At 44.8% G+C, this 20,375-nt stretch overlaps 1 protein-coding gene across 1 annotated transcript in view; it reads left to right on the top strand.

The window, feature by feature from the left end:
• Col4a4 (collagen type IV alpha 4 chain) overlaps nt 1–20,375 on the top strand; it is a 116,061-nt gene that overhangs the window by 92,924 nt on the left and 2,762 nt on the right. Inside the window, exons 35-43 of the mRNA XM_050161052.1 lie at nt 3,554–3,625; nt 5,029–5,157; nt 5,251–5,364; nt 6,920–7,075; nt 7,838–7,945; nt 12,461–12,586; nt 17,821–17,937; nt 18,308–18,496; nt 20,069–20,355. Coding sequence (XP_050017009.1) covers nt 3,554–3,625; nt 5,029–5,157; nt 5,251–5,364; nt 6,920–7,075; nt 7,838–7,945; nt 12,461–12,586; nt 17,821–17,937; nt 18,308–18,496; nt 20,069–20,355 — 1,298 coding nt within the window. The remainder of the gene's footprint in view (nt 1–3,553; nt 3,626–5,028; nt 5,158–5,250; nt 5,365–6,919; nt 7,076–7,837; nt 7,946–12,460; nt 12,587–17,820; nt 17,938–18,307; nt 18,497–20,068; nt 20,356–20,375) is intronic.

The raw sequence follows: 20,375 nt of genomic DNA on the forward strand, positions 1-20,375 counted from the left end.
CTGTTTGTGGAGAGGGGTGTGTATCCGTGTCCGTCTGCCCTTGTGCCTGCGTGCGGGTGGAGATCAGAGGTCAGAGGTGTCTTCCTTGGCTGTTTTCCACCTATTTATTTATTTATTTATTTTGAGGCAGTGTCTTTCACTCTCATAGACTATGCTTTTTTTTTTTTTGTAACCAAGATCTTTTTTTAAAAAAAGTTCTTCTACCCAGGTGATTCCAGCTTGTGTCAGGTTGACAAAACTAACTGGGAGACTCGCTGAACCAGGAACTCAGTGAGTGATAGACTGGACCACTGCTGGCCTCAGGGAGCATTAGATTGGACCATAGCTGGCCAATGAGCTATAGGGATCAACCTGTCTCAGCTCCCACAGTGCTGGGGTTACAAATATGCACCCAGATTTTTTTAAACATATAAGCCCTGGGGATGAAATACAGGCCTTCATCCTTAGCACTGCATTGACTGAGCCATTTTCCTGGCCCCAGGAGTTCACTTTTGGAAGGCACTATCAAATGCCTTTGATGAGAAAGAAAATGCCTTCCATCAGAGGGCCATGACAATCAGAGCAACATTCCCCCCAGCTTCTGGAACTAAATTATTCTCCCGTCTCTCACCCAGCACTTAGCAAACTAGATTTCATCGCTTCTTTGTCCTGTCAGGTCAGGGATTGTGTCTTTCTTGTGACTCATTGTCTCTTCAGTGCCTGTCATGAGCTATGCTCTTGGGAGATGGAACTCTGTGCATTAGGAAGCCATATTTATCCTTTCAGTAGGCACTCAAGTATTTGCTAGAAAAAAAATTTAATTTAATCGGATTTTAGAATCTGTTCTTGATAAGGGTTTTCAAGGCTTTTCAACCTTTGCCTATAGCTGTGAAGATTTCTCTTGTCCATCAACCTTAACGTGAGTGTGGCCAGCTGCCTCGTTTTTCTTGGGACTGTCTTAGGATGTGGATTCCAATGCTAAAGGTCCCAGACATGCAGGAGCACATTGGTCAACCCCTTAAAATGTAAACCCTGCCAGTACCTGGGAGTACAGAATAACATTTTGCTGGCTTTCCCACAAAGCTCTAACCTGGGAGTGGGGATTCTCGCACCTAGTGGACTCTCTAATACAGAGGGAAGGCACCGTGTGCTGGGGTGGAGGTTAGCTTCACTGACTGGAGCACGAGCATCCTGGTCCCTGAGTGCAGCCGGGTGCAGCCTTAAATGGTGGCTGTTAAACAGAAGGACTATCAGAGAGGTGAATAAAAAGTCCTCATTACCCAGGAATGTGCTTTGTTTGCCTAATTGCCCTTCATCTGCACTGTATATATTTTATGCATGAACAACTTTCTGATTTAGAGATGGGATTGATAAAAGCTTTCAGTCAAAGGGGGAAATTATGCTGAAAACCCTGCCCAGATGTAGCTGCATTCAATTTAGAAAGATAACATTGGGTCACGTAAGGGTCGGCCAGTTCAACAATGGCAAGGGGCTGGGCTGTGACAGCCCAGGATCTGGGTATGTTGCTGTGACAATGGAGAGTTGGCAGAGGCGAGGACAGTCCTTTAGCCAAGTCCCCTGGCCATCAATCTTGGTGGCTAACACTGGAGATCAAAACACATAGACATAGCAAAGTAGTCTCGAAAAATTTATTATCATTTTAGATAAATTACAATAAATATCCAGATTTGGCAGGCGAAGAAGGTCGCTGTGTTCTTTTGGTGCAAACTTGAAATACTGGCTCATAAAATAGGAAAGAGAACTGGAAAATAAGCTAAGCTAGGGCTGTGAAAAGCAGTTAGAAAATAAGAGATTTGGGGAAAATAAGGACACATTCCCGCCCCCCCCCCATCTTTTTTCTCGGCGCAAGAAAACATGGCTCATTGGAATCAATATGAATTTGCAGTCTTAGAAGGAGAACAGCGGTTGTCTGTTTCAAGTACCCATGATAAACAGACTGGAGTCAATAACTATGCTCTCCTCCAATCAGGGTTCTCCATGAGAACCTGCTTTACCGAACAAAGTGGAACCAGCCCTGGAATTATTTACCCATAGGAAGAGATCTCTAACTTCTGGGAATTGTATTTGTTCCACAAATATATTAGATAAAAATGTGGCAGGCAAGCAGAGTTCAAGAACTTTAGTCTATTCTTTAAACAAAGCCTTCTCTCCGTCTCTTCAACCCTCGTATGCCTTTCTTTATTTTTTACAATGAGTCAACAAACATCTGCTTGATACTTATGAGGTGTAGAAATTATGTTCCTTGTGGGATAGAAAGATTAGTAGAGTTTGGTCTTGGGGTCTGATTTACCCGTGAGCCAGGGAGGCAGCTGCCCAAAGGCATGGTTGTTGGACAGCATGGCTAAGGCAATCCATCCAAGAAGCCCTATGGAGGGACCGTGGGCGCTTCCTGTGCATTTGGTCACGTGACATCAGTGTGGTGTTGTCACGAACCAACAGAATGCTAATCTGGGCGAATGAGCTGTGTGGAAGATGGCTTCCTTCTGGGTGGCAAAGGACAGCTAGCGGATAGAAAGTCCAGCAATGAGTTAGGCGCATCATTGGATTTGGCCAAAGGCTGAGAAAGCTTCCTTCCTAGGATCACACAGTGGGACAACAAGACACACAGGACTGAGTGTGGCCGGGCTCTACACACTCGAGGGACTCTACGATATTTCTTACATCTCTGCCCCCTCAGTCCTGGTCTCAAATTCATGCTGGCCTGTTAGAAACCTCTTGTTTGAAAACATTAAACACAACCCAGCATTTACTGATGGAGAACCCTAAGAAAAACTTTCCACTGGATGTGTCTGATAGTAACTGAAGTCAAGTCAGGCTCATAGTTGTCTCCAGATAACTTAAATGCCTCTTGGTTAGTCTAATTTCATGTGTTCCGACATCAGTGGGGGCATAAGGCTTGAACTGAGAGACCACCACAAAGTCAGTTTGTTGCTGTAAGGAAGTGTCAGGGTAATTCTGAAAGGAATAGCTGCAGAGAGATAGCTAGAGCTGAGCTCGACTCACAGGTCTGACTTCCAGTGTTGTTCAGTGCCCAACCGAAAACCAAGGAGAACACCAAGGTGTGCCGTCCCCACACCGCAGCAGGAATGGTCCTGCTGTTTTGCATCATTACCGTGACTGCATCTAGAAGGAGTTAGGACCTGAACACACTGGTGGAAAGTGAAGACTCAAACTGGGAAGCACGGAGCTTGGGTTTACTGCCATCCAATCTCTATCCTTGCCTAAAGAGATTTTATCATCATCAAATCAAAGGTCACTTCCTGCACCCAAATGTGGCAATTTTAGACCATCTCCCATCATGGGTTAGTCACAAAACAAGCCAAAGAGATGTAACTGTTAAGTCTTCTTATTGGAAAAAACATCTTGAGCAAATGTTGGTGCTGAAAAGCTCTCAGGCTGGCTTCTGGTCCCTATGCTGACCTGAGATCTGTCTGCTTCCTGCCTTTGGCTCACTCTCCCCTGGTGTAGGCATCGTACTGTAACCAGACCAGGAAGACTAGTAAGCAATAGCTGGCCTAACCTTTGAGACACAGAACCTGCATTGTGTTTTCAGGGTCCCCCGGGTCTCCTGGTCTGAACGGCTTGCACGGTCTCAAGGGTGAGAAAGGAGCCAAAGGTACCTCAGGTAAGACAGATCCACTGATGATGAAACTTTGATCCATGGACCTAGGGATGGAGTAGAATCTTTCCATGGTATTTCCTCAAGTCGTGAGGACTGGGGGTGAATTGAAAAGAATGGTGGAGCAAAGAGACAGTACTAGAATTATTTCTCTATCTGTGGATGGTTGGTTTATAGGCAAAAAGACATTTAAGAAAACTTGATTAAAAGGAGTGGCAGTTAATACTTTTCATGTTGTTGCTTAGGTCTGTTAACTGAATACTCTGAATTCTTGTGAAATGGGACCAGATTTCAAGATGTTATTTAAAAAAAAAAAAACAAATAATCTTGTTATTTTTTTTAAATATATATTCCTTGTTTTTTAAGTGTAGCATGGTGGGAACAGTCACACTATAATCGCAGTAATCTAATTAATAGTGTTGGCATCCCTTTACTGTGACCATCGAGAAAAACTACTTGCATCACTTCCCATGAGTTTCTTCAATATCTATTTTTATAATTCTCAATTATGTGCATCTATGTGGGGGTCATATGCATGTGAGCGCAGGTGCCGGGAGAACCCGAGTGCTTGGTTCTCCTTGGAGCTAGAGTTACAGGCAATGGTTTATGAGTGGTCCAACATGGGTGCTTTGAGCCAAATTTGGGGCCTCTGGAAAAGGAGCGGGTACTCTCAATTGCTGAGCCATCTATCTCTCCAGCTCACAACTTGGGTTATTTTTGATATCACAGACGGGTTAATCTTCAACTGCGTGTTTCAGCTTAGTCCATTAAAATATGTCTATTGTATAATTTTCCCCACTAAAATAGCCTACATCAGACATAGTAGCTGATCCCCACTTGTGAATTTGAATACTTATTTTTTTAAAAAAAGGATTTTACAACTAGGCGTGACTCTACTTTTGGAGAGAGACAGAATCTTTTTGGATTTTGGATATTCAAAAAGTAACTTAGGTCACATAAGATTTGCTACGTGGTTCTTTCAATTGGTCTTATTAAATATTCAACCCTTCCAGAAACCAAATCTCTCCCCTTTCAATGGGAAGCTTCAAATTATGGTAGACCAGTCTCCACTCAGATTTCTAAGCAATTTTCTAAGCAATTTGTTCTGAGTTATGTATAATCATCTCCTTTAATTTTTTGTTTGTTTTTGCTTTGTGAAACTGTTTCAAAACTAATATTTCTTAAAATTTAGGACAAAACCCCAAAAGAAAACAAACCTGTGGTTGGTCAGTGTGATAGGTCATAAGCAAGAAATGGGGCTCAGGAACTAGAGAATCATTGCAACCAGAGTTTGGTCCCTCGACAGAACCTACCATTTCCTCTGCCATACTGCTGCTGAGGGGTGGGTACTTTTCAGGTGACAGGGATAAATTCATAGATGCCATACTGGCGCTGTTTTTATCATTAAGGTCTGCATGAAATGGGTCCACCTGGGCCCATAGGAATGCCTGGGCTAAAGGGAGAGAGAGGTGACCCTGGGAACCCAGGAATTTCTACCCCAGGTCTTTCTGGAGAAAAAGGCCTCCCAGGACCCCCAGGTAAGAAGCAGCATGTTTTTAATCTTTCCTCGAGAACTAGTTCCAAATATTTCAGTTGTGATGAGGCTAACGGATGAACATGTGCTTCCCCAGGGAGACCAGGACCACCTGGTCGCATAGGAGCTCCAGGAAGACCTGCTAAAGGTGACATTCCCGATCCAGGTCCACCTGGAGACTGGGGACCTCCCGGCCCTGATGGCCCAAGAGGTACGACAGAAGATGGCAGTGGTTTCTTCCTTAGAAACTGCTAGTTAGATACGGATGTAGCATCTCCCTGAGAAATGCCAAAGTGGCTCTACCCACTGAGCAGATGGATTAAGTGAGATGCACCGAGCAACAGCACAGGTAGCAGTATCTCCCAGGCCCAGAACATGGCCCGCTCACTCTTTTATGTCGGCTGCAACAGACTCCCGCTGCTTGGGTACACACAGGTGGACCAAACATTTCCGTCTCTAGATGGACGATGCCTGCAGCAAGTGCCCAGCAGGAAAGAGTTGTCCTTCCTTGTTCTCTAGCACCCGCCCACAGGCCTAGAGAGCCACAGAAAGCTTCCACATGGGCCACCAGCAGTGTCTTTTGCCCCTCACTGCTGCACAGAGATGGGCCAGATTATGGAAGTCATTAGCAGATTAAAAAAAAAAAAGATAGACTAGATGGGTCAGGCTACAGGTAAAGAGCATAGGTCAGTCATGGGTTCTTCCTTGTTGATAGCCACATTCACACTGGCTCATAGAACTCTTACGTGGAGACACACACCTTAGTAAGGGTGGGATTGTATAAAAAAAATAAAAGGAGTAAAAATTGCAGAAGTTAAGTAACAATAAGTTGGGATCAGCTCACTGTTATGTATAGATATTTGTTTTAAAGTAAGATTATAATTTTGAGGGCACATTTATTTCTCCTTAGCTACATTTTCTTTCTTAAAATTTCATCCATTTATCTATCCATCTACCTACCCATTAATCCATCCAACCTTCAACCCATATACCCAGCCATTCATCTAACCATACATTTATCCACCCACCCACTAATCTCTCCAGCCAAACATCTACTCACTCACCCACCCATCTACACATACACTCATTTATTCACACACTACATGTCTATCTGTCCATTTAACCACACACCCACCTACTGTCCTTACCACCCATCCTTCCACCCACCCATCCTTCCACCCATCATCCATCCATCCATCCGTCCGTCCGTCCGTCCGTCCGTCTGTCCGTCCGTCCGTCCATCCATGCATCCATCCATTTAACCACTCACCCACCTACCCTCCTTCCCACCCAACCCTCCATTCACTCATTTATCTACCCATCCATCCAACCATCTGTCTGTGTGTCCATCTATCCATCTGTCCATTTAATCACCCATCTACTTACCCTCCCTCCCACCTATCCTTCCATCCACCCATTCATCCATCCGTTCACTAATTCATCCATCCATCCATTCATTCATCCATGTAACCAGTTTAAACAATGAGATGATTGAAGATATCAACCATTAGCTGATATTTTCCAAATGGTTCAGAAGAAATGAGGTCTATTTAGTTTAACAGTTACTAACCTAGCTTTTCTTGGCTTGGACCCCATGACATACATTTTGTATTTCACTTCTGATAATGTTGATTTTCTTATTTTTCTGATTCTCTACATGCCTTGTTTGCAAATCACTGTATTTAACTCCCTAAGACGTTCTCAAGCCACCAATATTCACCTTTGTCTTTGACTTAAAGAATGTTTTTGCCTCTTCCCTGTGTCAGGAGCACCTGGGCCTCCAGGCTCCCCAGGGAATGTCAGCCTTCTGAAAGGGGATCCAGGTGACTGTGGTTTGCCTGGACCACCTGGTTCCCGAGGCCCACCAGGCCCTCCAGGGTGTGAGGGCACCCCAGGATGTGATGGCAAAGATGGTCAGAAAGGTATGAGTGTTGGCTGTTCGTTCGGTAGTGTGTGAAGACCTTCTTTACCTTACCCTAAGGGTCTGAAGTACTGTCTTCCCTCACATGAGGTCATTCCTATTTCTTCTGTAAACAATTATGTCATTTCTAAGATGTCCTGGCTGCCTCTAAAAAGTCCTCAAGCTGGAATAAAAATTGAAAGACAGACACACGGGCCAGAATTGGTAGAATGTCCCAGGTTGGATGCCTAGCATGTCAGACTGGGTGGTGGAACTCTCTTGTAATCCCAACACTTGGGAGGTAGAAGCAGGAGGATCTGGAGTTCAACATAATTCTTGGCAATATTGTGAGTTCGAGGCTAGCCTAGGGTACATGAGACCTATCTTAAATAAACAGCTAAGCTAGAAAATATCAAGAATATATCTTCTGGACCAGAACTGAGCAATAGAAATTTAAGAAACTTTACACACGTGGTTCAAAAATGTAGAAGCCACAGTTAAGGAGTGAAACTAGGCAGGCATGGTGGTGGTTCATGTGTGGAATCCCAACACATGGGATGCTGACACATGAGAATCGTCATGAGTATAAAACCAGCTTGGGTTGCATAGTGCCTTCCAGGACAGCCTGAGCTACAGAGCAGGACCATGTCTCAAAATAAGGCAAAGTACCTCCCTCACACCGACTCTGCCCTGCTCTTTCTTGGAGCAGAACTCTACAGATGCTAAACCAGTTATAGTCACTGTAACATCCCTTCTATACCCCTCATCATTATCTTTTCTTTAGGACCAATGGGATTCCCAGGGCCTCCAGGGCCACCTGGTTTTCCTGGGGCACCTGGAGAGAAGGGACTACCTGGCCCTCCAGGCAGAAAAGGACCCATAGGCCCTCCAGGTAAGCTTCTGATGACCATCATCTCCTAAGGCATGCCCAGATAGCCTCCCATTTAAGTAGTTACTATAAGGGTCAGTCTTCAGAAACCATTGCTCCAAGTTAAGCTCTTCTGATATAAAGAATGTATTTGTTTCAGACTGCCCCATCAAATCTCATGTCTGATATACTTTCAGAACAAATACATTTACTAATTAAGATCTGATGTCAGACATATTATTTATAAAGAAATAAATGTCTGTGTGCTTTTCACCCATGAGACAAAGGAGGCTCTGACTACTGTTAGGATTCTGTGTTTACTTCTTGCCCCCAGATTTCAATAGCTGTCTATTTTCTGAAAAGTACATTAGTTCCTATGGGATGGGAGGTCATTTGACCTAATTAGTATGTAGCCAGTACTTTGTAGCCATAATGATGAATTGGGAAGAGAAAGGACACACAGACATATGCATGTAAGGTGAGTGGAAGTACTGTGTTTAAAAATCCCCAAACAAGCTGGGCGGTGGTGGCCCATGTCTTTCGTCCTAGCACTTGGGAAGCAGAGGCAGGCGGATCTCTGTGAGTTTGAGGCCAGCCTGGTCTACAAGAGCTAGTTTCAGGACAGGCTCCAAAGCTATAGAGAAACCTTGTCTCGAAAAACCAAAAAATAAAATGAAATAATCACCAAACAGTATCCTAGATATGCAGTGATAATTCAGAATGTTTTGCAGTGTTTATGGCACAAACAGCACCCTACTTCATCAGGGGTCACAGTACAGCCTGACGGAGGGTTGGTACTGGGATTCTTCTTGCTTCCTTTCTGTGAGTATATCATCTATGAAACGTGACAAATGAATACAGAATTTTCAGAAGCCTTTTAGTGCCATAATTCCTATACACACTCGTTAGGGACACATTCGCCATAGAAAATCAGCCAGCATTGTCAGCTCCTCAAGAGAGCCTCATTTCAAGTCCTTGTGAAGATGAACACTCCATTAGTGCAAAATCATAACGGCTTCTGTCAATCACAATGATGCAGATGCTTTATGTAAATACGGCGCTGTCACTCTGCTTGTCACCGATGCTCCCTCAAATGATTATTTATGTTCTCAGCCACTGGTTTCACTTCTGTCCTCCCTCACAAATCTCAATTTTTCTCTTCACCACGTGAAAACCGTCGCCTCGCTTTGCATTTCTGCGTTGGATCTCTTCAGGCTGCAGAGGTAAGGGGTGCAGTGAAATGGATAATTTCCCCCGACTCTATTTGCTTGTCATGTCTGCGTTTACCCTTTCTGTTGTGTTTGTGAGTTAAACTGCTGCAATTTTGTGTAGATGGGGCTTCTGGCGTCATCGTTTTAACGTCTTGGCTTCTTTGCAGCCATAGTAAATCTCATCTTAGCGTCCTGGCGGTGGCCCTCGTTAGAAGGTGTCAAGGTGAGATGGGCACACAGCTCAGAATTCCAGCTCAGTTACAAGAGTTCAGCTCAGCAGAAGTTCTCTCATTGTTGGATGCCACAACCCACAATTGTGCAGCCCCTCTTAGGGTTCCTACAATGGAAACCTTTACAATGCCTCCAAAATGAGCCACATCAACATTACTAAAAGATAAGCCCTTAGACCCACAAAGACGCAAGTCCATTTTCAAGAACAAATTTATTTGTGTATTAGAAATAAAATGTTCACACAATAGTCTGTCACGCAGAAGCAATGTGTGATTTTGTATCTGGCATTTTCAAAGAGAATGAAAAAAAAAGGTCTCAAAAGGTGAAAAGCAGGAATGAGTGGTGGTGGTGGTGGTTCATGTATGAAATCCCAACACTGAGGCTGAGGCAGGAGGATTTACCATGTCTTCAAGGCTAGCCTGGGCTATAGAATGAGAACTTTTCTCAAAAGTCCACAAAAAAGGGGACTGCAGAGAGGGCTCAATAGCTAAGTAGCTAAGAACACTGGCTGCTCTTCCAGAGGACCAGGGTTTGATTCCCAGCATCCACATGGCAGCTCACAATTATTCTCAACTCTAATTCCAGGGAAGATGTTGATGTTGTTCTTCTGGCAAGCGTAGGCACCAGGCCTGTACATGGCTCATAGACATACATGCAGTCAAACACCACACAATACAATTAACAGAAAACTGTAAGCCCAATTCACTCCAAAAAACAAAAAGAGGAAAAAGAAATAAATTATGAAAATGTACACTTATTCTTTCCAAGTATTTGTTATTACCCCAAAGAAATTACCCTGAAAACAGACCCATAAATTACTTTAGGGATTTTAGAAGAGACGTGTTTACCTACCTTCTTTCAGCTCCTACATTATCAAAAGGTAAAGAAAAACTGGATGAAAACTTTTCTAAAAAATACTATTTTAAATATTCATAATTTAAAATTAAAGTGAGATGTTGAATTTTTATTTCTGCCCTCTCTGTGTGATAAGTTGATATTCATTTAAAGATAATATATCAGTCCTTACCTGAAGTCCAGTCAAAAGGGGGGCGAGGTGTCAAACCTCCGTAATACTAGCACTGGGCAGAATAAGGCAGGAAGATTGTTTGATCCAAAATGCCATTGACTATATAGCGAGATGCTCCCTCAAAAAGCCAAAACGACAACTAAAACAAACAACAGTGAGTCGGCCAAGCTCCCCTGACTTGGCCTCTTCTTGGAAAGGTCCAGTTTATCTCGGGGAAACAGGAGACATTCCTGTGTATCTCAGTAGCCTTGCGGCAAAGTCCAATTTTACATTAAACTGGACGTACTGTGAAAAGTTCTCTGGGCCTGTGTTGCTTATGATCTCATGCCATGTTTTATGAAAGATTCAGTTCCCAGCAGCTTAAAGACTTGAGGTCCATTCTGCAGAGGCACAGGGAGTATTGTGTGGCTCGCTACTCGGTGGTCATGGCCAGAGTTCCTCAGAGAGTCTTGTTCCTTGGTTCTTGCTATTTAAAGCCATTATGCAAGTTTGCATGAACTTTGAGAAAATTATAACTAACCAAATGGTGTGGTTTTCAACATTTCTTTAAATAGAATTTACTACACACATACTAAGAGTTCTTCGGCTATGGATGTAACCTAAGGGTTACATGTATCCATGGGTCCCGTCCACATCTCTCTCTCTCACACACACACACACACACACACACACACACACACACACACACACACACAGGGAGAGAAAGAGAGGGACAGACAGACAGATGGACAGAGACACAGACAGACAGAGACACAGACAGACAGACAGAGACATAGACAGACAGAGACAATAGAAACACAGACACAGAGAAATATAGAGACAGAGCAAGTTGAGGCAGAACCATAAGTTGATATGCTGGTTAGGAAGGTACATTTGGATCCACTGCCTTCTGGACTGTAGTTTGGACAATGTCTGGACTGTGTCATTATAAATATGTAACGTATCCCTGGGTTTTTCTTACCTGGGATAGTCTGAAAACACAGCCTGTGGCATGGTTGTCCGAGGAGCAGAGTGATGAAGCGCTCCACACAGGCCCTGATATACAAGGCCTTTGGTGTCTCTTCGCTGTTCTCAGTACTGCTCAGTGGCATTTCTAGCCCCCTTGGGATGTTCCAGAGTGACTGATTGAGGCTTTGGGGAGCAGCTTGTCTCGATACAAGCAGTATGTTAAGAGAGTGTCAGCCCCCCAGTGCCGTGGTCCTCCAGGTCAGAATGCTTGGTCAGCACGATTCACCTTGCTTGGGAACGTGCTAGAAATGCACAGTCAGAGTCTAGCTCAGATCTCCCAATTCAGAAATTGCTTTCTGACTTACTGGCAAATGGTTCCAATGTGCTGGTCTGCAGTCAGCTCTGTATTGGTGCTTCTCAGCACTAGCAGACACTGGAACCACCTGAAGAATTAAAATCATACCAAGCCTTGGGGTTCACGTCAGAAATTCCAGGTGTTGCATCCGCAAAATGATCGAAAATCCCTTGTAGCTGGGTTTATGAAGCCAGAAGTTGAGGGCACAGCGAGGCTGCCAAGTACCACAGTATTCTGGAGGGTGGCTGGTAACAGTCTACTTTGTTGCCCCTGTAGATAATTCCAACATTTATTCAAGATTGAAAAACCTCTGGCCATCTTGACTCACATAGAGGAAACCGATACTAGGTGAATCCACCTGGTTCCAGTATAATGAATTAGGAATACGCTAAGCCAACCTCTAGGGACCCCTAGTTCCTCTTGCAGTGAAGCTCACTAGTAAAATATGGAAAGGTTGAAAATCCCTTGAAGGACATCAAAGTATTGCTACCTCAGCCAAGAGTGAGTAGTCTCTATTTCTGCTCTCACTGGCTGTCCATCTCTGACTCCAGTAGTCGCTTAATCCGCCAAGGCTTTCTAGAAGGTTTGTGAGGGTCCCTGCAGGGAGCAGGGCAAGTTCCCACCATTGCAGAACTTACACTGGACTGTTGAAGATTCTTGTTAAGATTTTAGCGCCATGTCAGGAATCCATCCCTCACTGGAGAATGTAGAAGGAGCAGGTTCATAAGCATGGGAATCCATTTATACAGCAGTGATTCCAATTGCAGGTGAACCGGGGCCTCCTGCCGACCTGGATTCCTGTCCTCGGATCCCAGGACTTCCTGGAGTGCCAGGCCCCAGAGGACCAGAGGGAGCTGTAGGGCTTCCTGGAGAGAGAGGCCCCCCTGGACCAGGTATAAATTTCTTCTCTGAGTTCACTGTCAAAATAAAAACCTATGTGTTTTGTGATATTGTTTTTCAAGAAGAATCTAATCAACTTGCGGTGGCTAATCTGTGAAAACTTTCTTCCTTTACATTTTTGTGTGTCAACACAAACGGATTTGGATTCGAGTTCCACACAGTCTTCTTCTTCTTGTGTTGAACTCCTGCTTAAATCTTTTAGCTTTGCCCAGCTTTTGGAGGATGCATTTGGAAACCCCATAGCACTTCAGAGTAGGTGGCTTCATCTTGAATAGTAACAACAACAGCAACAAAAGCCCAAAACAGACAAAAAAAAAAAAAAAAAAAAAAAAAAAAAAAAAAAAAAAAAAAAAAAAAAAAAAAAAAAAAAAAAAAAAAGACTGAGTTGTGAACCAGTGGAGCAGAAACAGCTCATGAGACAAGAGAAGGACAGGACCCACTTGGACGATGGAGGAGAACAGGGCAAGTGGTTCTGAATTTTGGCAATGGCTGCACTGTGCCCAGAACTGACCTCATGAGCCCTGGTCAGTGACCATCAGGGTGGGAGAACCCTTGTTAGCACCAAAACCATACTGTGCTGGGAAACAGTAGTTTCCATAGAGTTTATTTTCTTCTTGTGGATCCTGTCCACGTTGGGTAATTTATACTGAGCTTGGTAGCGCTGGGCTCTGGAAAGCACAGCCCTCTTCGGACCCATTGTAGCATCATTGAGTTCAGCATCTGTGTGCGGAGAATCAGAAGGGAGGCTGGGAACCAACCCGTTTCTTGCTTCCTCCACAGCCTGGCTGTGACATGGTTCTTTCCAGTGCAGAGCCAAAGGGCCTGGAGGTAGAACTGAATGTTGTATTAGTTGGTTTCCTGCAACCCTAGAGACCGTAGCAGCCTGGGATCTGTTCTGCAAAGGGCCCCTCACCGTGTGGTGTTGCGGCGTGTCTTTGGCCTCTATCACTAAAAATGAATATTGGACCTCTACCTTGTGACAAGCAGAAATGATTCCAGATGTTAACACATGGCCCCCTGGTAGAAAGAGGCACCTAACACTGAGAACTGTTTGTGAGGGAGATGTATGGTTATCGGCAGTGGTAGCATCAGTCTCCAGGGAAGTTAAAAAACAAACAAACAAACAAACAAAACCTTATTGGGGGTAGGGAGATGACTTTGTTGATAAATTATTTCCTTCCTTCCTATTTCGCTTTTTGAAACAAGGTTTGTCTGTCTAGCTCTGGCTGTCCTGGAACTCTGCTCTATAGACCAGCTGGTCTTGTACTCACAGAGATCTGCCTGCCTCTGCCTCCTGAGGATTAAAGGCGTGAGCAGCAACCACACCAGCGTGGTAAAATACTTTCTGGATAAGCATGCGGAGCTCAGTTCTATCCTCCAGAACTCACTGGGTGCAGCCAGGGTGCCTATAACCCCAGTGCTGGGGAAAAAGACAACAGTAGGAACTCCGGAGCTAGCTACACAGCCAGACTAGGTGAGTCAGTAAGTGTCAGGTTCCACGAGACTCTGTCTAAAGATAAAGTAGAGGGTGATTGAGGAAGATGCTTGCCTCCAATCTCTGGTTTCTACATCAGTGTACACACACACACACACACACACACACACACACATATACATACACACACACACCTACACATGAATGTACATAACAAACACACACACACATCTATACATGAATATACATGAACACACACACACCTACACACAAGTGTTTATAAACACACACACACACACACCTACATACAAGTGTGTACTGGAACCCACATACACACACACCTACACATTCACACAAAACAGATTATAGGGATTTAAACAAGAAGAAAAAGAAAAGAAGGTAAACACAGTTTTAGGGGACACAGCTGGCTGTGTATCTGTCCCCTCTTCTTTCGGCACGGATCTAAAGAGCCCGTCTTCTCACACTGTTTTTGCAAACTGCAGATCTGAACATGCCATTAGTTCTGTGTCATTACATATTTCCCAACAATATTGTCTGCGGCGGCTGCAGAATATTGCATTGTTTGATTGTGCCATAATTCATCTAACCACCGCTCTCATGAATTATTTATCGATGGTTTTGGTGCCAGCACTCTGCGAGAAATAAATGAATCCAACAAGGCCGTGCTCTTGGAGCAACAGGAAAGGAAAAGAGAGGAACTGACACTAGGCTCCCATGTCTTGAAGGTCAGCAGGGGTAACCTGGAGATAGAGACAAGAGTGAGGGGGACATCTAAAGCCTGGAATTTCAAGCCTTCTGGGACTTCCAGATCCCTTCCTTCACCCCTCCTCCCTGGAGAGCTTTTAAAAACACACGTTGCTGGCCCCAGCCTAGATTTCCTGTCTTGTCAAATGCGGAGAGGGCTTCAAGATCCATTTTTCTAAGAGTTCTGAGCGCTGCTGTTCCGGGCCACCCTAAATGGACTTAAGGTGGTTTCATCTTTTCACTCTGATAAGCAGTTCCAAAAGCATGTCTGTCTGTCTGCGTGATGAATATTTCATACTGAGGCATCTCTGATTAGACCAGTAGGGAGTGTCATGGCTAGGAAGGGACACTCAGAACTTGACTACAGGTACTCTGCCCTGGCACGGTGTCCTCATGTCAAAGGCTGGTGATGAATTAGCTGTCATTGATGGTCTGACATCACCAAGTGACAGACTAAGTAGGAAATCTCTTTGTTATAGCTGCTGTAGGTATTGTTTCCTTACTACACGCACCTTGAGTGCCATTTCTTGTGTTAAGAGTTGACAGATGGAGGCTGGAGAGAGGATTCAGCTGTTCAGAGTACTCGCTGCTCACTTTTGAGGATCCGAGTTTAGATCCCAGCATCCACATTGGGCAGCTCACATACACCTGTAACTCTGGCTTTGAGGAATCCATGCACTCTTCTGCCTTCTGTGGACACCTGAATATGCATGTAACCCCCGCTCTCTCTCTCACACACACACATATGCATGTGTGTGTTAGCGCAAACACACATATGAACATAAAAAGGGAAGGTGGGTGTAAAACATTAAATTAGTTTCTAGAAAAAAGAACAGGCAGAAATAAGAACAAAAATTACAAAAAAGGAGCAGGAGAAACATACACTAGTCAGAAATACAGGGTTTTCCAAATATACCACCAAGTCCATTGCCAGAAAGAGCTGTAAACTTCGAAGTCTAGAAGCAGTCGTTACCAAAATGTGATTCCCCAATAACAGCAGCATCAGCACCATGTGGGAACGTGCCAGAAATGTGGATTCTCTGAACCTGGGCCAACCCATGGTGGTAGATGCTGATTTAAAGACAAATTTGAAGGCTGCTGTTCTGGACTCTTTTGGGTTTCTGCCTCAAAAGAAGAAGGCCCTGTGTGGCTGGGAATTGTTCAGGCCTGCTTCACAAGGAAGATTGGGGTCCAGGGTATTCCAGTCAGTTACTGGAGCAAAAGTTAAAAACCCAGCCAGGGCCTCAACTGGGGCAGTAGGGGTGCAGGTGAGGAGGGAGAGGGGCATCTTAGAGCAGTGCAGGGAAGGAAATGATGTCTGCCATCCCTGATATTGCTAGCTTTTCAGCCCCAGACCCCGGCATCTTTCTTCAGGGCTGGGTTGTGGTTGACGGCACAGGATTTGGACAATGTCTTCAGTGGATCCCTTTATTTCCTATGTTCTCCCCTGTCAACAGTAAAGCCCGCCTCTTCTCTAGGCCTGGGAGAGCATCTCTCAGCTTTGTCATCATGGTGTTAAGGAGGCAGGAGGCAAGAAGAAAGACCAGTAAAGTGACCCCCTCACTCTCCTAAGCAGGCAGGAGTTGCTGGTATTTGTGAGCCGCCCTGTATGGGTGCTGGGATCTGAACTCTGGTCGGTCCTCCTTTGGATGAACGGGCCAGTCTTAAACTATGTTTCAGTTTGCTCTGGTTGTCATAAGGAAAGAACAGAGCTACACAAATACTCCACCCCTCGGTTCTGGTGGACGAGTCTGACATCAAGGCAGCCATGGGTTTGGTGTCTTTTGAGGTTCCTTTCCTAATGGCAGCGTCTCCCTCTTCCTGTAAAGATCCAAGCCAGATTGGGTTTACCCACCATAACAGCCTTGTTATTGCCTTGATCATATCTTCAGAGACATCATTGCCAAATATAGACATTCTAAGGTCCTGGGAGTTAGGAATTCACTACAAATTTGGAAGAGAAGTGGCACACATCAGCCCGTAATGAGCTAATTTAAGGAAGGAGATAACTACTTGGGTCTAGAAACACAGAGAGGGATAGTAATTCAGCTAAGTGATTTAGCATAAACACCCACAAACATGATGAGCTGCTACCATGACCCCATCAAAACTACAGTTAAGGAACTGGAAAGAAGAAAAAGGAAGCCAAACTCTTAAAACACCCTGTACGACCAGTGCAGTTGTGCCAAGATCCACAAGGATGTACCTGCAGCTTGTCAAGAGGTGGGGCATGGAGGCTGAGGGACAGACACCATCTCTGCCTTTGCTCCCTGGCTAGTCCACGTGTGCACTCCATGCCTGCTGAGGTTTCTCTCTCTCTCTGGAGCAATTGTAGACTGGGCAGTACACGGCCTCTATGAAGATTCAGTTGATAATTCACCTGAAGGAGTTAACTGAAAACCAGCACATCCTAAACCCTGATGAAAACTATTCTTAAAAACTGAACCCTAAGCTCGGTGTGGCAGCACATGCCTTTAATTGCAGCATTTGGGAGGCTGAAGCAGGCAGATCTCTGCGTATGAGGCCAGCCTGGTCTACAGAGCAAGTTCCAGGACAACCAGAGCTACACACAGAAACCCTCTGTCTACAAAACCAAACAATCAACCAACCAACTAACCAACCAAACAAACACAACCAACAAAAATGAATCCTGTTAAATATGACTCGCACTTTCATCCAGATTTTTTAAAACATCATCCCGAAAGAATGTTTGATTATAAAACTAATACTTGTTCAATATCTTCTAAAAGCAACAACAACACTAACAATAAAATGAAGAAAATAAAATAACATTTCTCTCAACACCTCCCTGGTCTAGGGTTAGCCCTTTACCAGGTCATGGTGGAACCAATGTCAATTTGCCATACCTTTCAGAACCTCAGTGTCCCCAGTTGCTTGGGGAGGTCATAAGCTGATGTCATGCACTTGCGCAGATTCTATATCATCCAAGAGGGGAAGAACCCAGAGGCAGTTCATGGGATGTACATGCTGAAGTTTTCCCTACCATCACCATGAACTTTCCCACAGGGTGCAAAGGAGAGCCTGGGCCAGATGGCAGGAGGGGCCAGGATGGTTTCCCTGGATCTCCTGGGCCCCCAGGACACAAAGGCGACACTGGAGAGGCTGGCTGCCCCGGAGCACCAGGTAGAGTTTCCCTCGCTTCCCTTTTCTGGGACATTGCAGTTCTCACTCTCAGCTGCGTCTAAAGCGGGTGCACAAATGGATTTCCCTTGGATACGAGCTCTGCAAGCATCCAAGGGATGTTCATGTTTTCTATTTTATATCAATATATTCCAGTCACCAGGGAGGTGTTTTTATCCTGAGTAACCATAGTGAGGGGTTTCTAAGACACCCCTACTCCATGCAGAGGAGTTGTGTTCTGTGAACTACAGACAAACAAAGGGTGCAGTTTGAGAGGCAGGATGTGTCCTGCTCCCTCTGCTTCATGATGCTAATGCTGAGACTAGAAAACACTTATTAAATGGAATGCCCCCCTTTTCCTTTCTTTCTGCAGGCCCTCCTGGTTCGATTGGTGATCCTGGGCCCAAGGGGTTTGGCCCTGGATACCTCAGTGGCTTTCTCCTTGTTCTCCACAGTCAGACAGATCAAGAACCCGCCTGCCCTATGGGTATGCCCCAGCTTTGGACTGGGTACAGCCTGTTATACATGGAAGGACAGGAGAAGGCACACAATCAAGATCTCGGTATGGATTCACCAAGACAGATGCTGTCACGTGCTATACAGGGCCACCCACACTATGGTCCAGAGAGCAAAACCATGGTGTTAACCTTACAGATGCATCAACTTCTTAACCACTAATCTTCTATGGCAATACTACTTAAGAACAAAGCAACCCTCTCGTGCTAATTCCCATGGTCCTGTTACTATCACTGAGCCTCATTCTGGTGACTGGTTATTACCTGCCTGCTGAGTACTCACTTTAATTTTAATTGACACAGGCTTTCACTATGCAGCGCTGGTTGACCTGGAACTGTGTAGACCAGGCTGGCCTCAAACTCACAGAAACCAACCTGCCTCTGCTTTCTAAGTGCTGAAAATAAAGATGTGAGGCACCACAGGCATGGGGCATCACAGACAGGGACACAGACTTGGGCTGGAAATGGAGACTGCTCATTCATGTTCTAGTTGCTCAGACCGAATAATCACACAGACACTATATTAATTACAATACTGCTTGGCCTGTGCCTTAGGCATATTACTAGCTAGTTCATATCTTTTTTTTAAAATTGTTTTTATTGAGCCATATATTTTTTTCTCTGTTCCCCTCTCTACTCACATCCCTTTTACCCTCCCATGGTCCCTATGCTCCCAGTTTACTCAGGAGATCTTGTCTTTTTCTACTTCCCATGTAGATTAGATCAATGTATGTCTCCCTTAGGGTCCTCTTTGTTGTCTAGGTTCTCTGGGATTGTAGACTGGTTTTCTTTGCTTTATGTCCAAAAGCCACTTATGAGTGAGTACATATTACATTTGCCTTTCTGGATCTCGGTTACCTCGCGCAGTATGATGTTTTCTAGCTCCATCCATTTGCCTGCAAATCTCAAGATGTTATTATTTTTTTCTGATGTGTACTCCATTGTGTAAATATACCACATTTTCCTTATCCATTTTTCAGTCAATGGGCATTTAGGCTGTTTCCAGGTTTTGGTTATGACAAACAATGCTCCTATAAACATAGTTGAGCATCCTTTGGGGATATACCCAAAAGTGGTATTGCTAGGTCTTGAGGTAGGTTGTTTCCTAATATTCTGAAAAATCGCCATACAGATATCCAAAGGGGCTGTACCAGTTTGCATTCCCACCAGCAATTGTAGAGTGTTCCCTTTACCCCATATCCTCTCCAGCATGAGCTATCATGAGCACTTTTGATCTTGGCCATTCTTATAGGTGTAAGATGGAATCTCAGAGCCAAGTTAAACCGAATTAATAAATGCAGATTTAATAAACAGGGCAAGGCAAAGCAGAGCACTCCTGGGTGGCCTCAGGAAGGCAGGAGACAGAACACAAGAGTATATATGGTAGATCTGTGGACTGGGTCTTAAATAGTCTGTAGGCAGTCTTGAGACCATCCAGAGGAGGAGCTGCTGATGGTGGGCTTTCTCAGGGGCGGGGTCTGGAATGGGAGGAGTGGGACTGGGTGGAGCTTCCCTACACACAGGTTGTAGCAAATGTCTATAAACGCCACCTGTGGAAGTTACTGGCCACTTTGCACACAGCAGGCTGCTCATAGACTGTGTATCTTCTTCTTTCTAAGGTTTGGCGGGGTCTTGTCTTCCCGTGTTTAGCACACTACCCTTTGCCTACTGCAACATTCACCAAGTGTGCCACTATGCCCAGAGAAATGACAGGTCCTACTGGTTGGCTAGTGCAGCTCCTCTTCCCATGATGCCACTCTTGGAGGAAGAGATCCGCCCTTACATCAGCCGCTGTGCCGTGTGTGAGGCCCCAGCCCAGGCAGTGGCCGTCCATAGTCAGGACCAATCCATTCCACCGTGTCCACGTGGGTGGAGGAGCCTTTGGAACGGATACTCATTCCTGATGGTGAGTCTCCTATCCTTGAA

Source organism: Alexandromys fortis, unplaced genomic scaffold (genome assembly GCF_014885135.2).
Source record: "Alexandromys fortis isolate MF-2015 unplaced genomic scaffold, M_Fortis_MF-2015_v1.1 scaffold_98, whole genome shotgun sequence".
NCBI classification, from domain to species: Eukaryota; Metazoa; Chordata; class Mammalia; order Rodentia; family Cricetidae; genus Alexandromys; species Alexandromys fortis.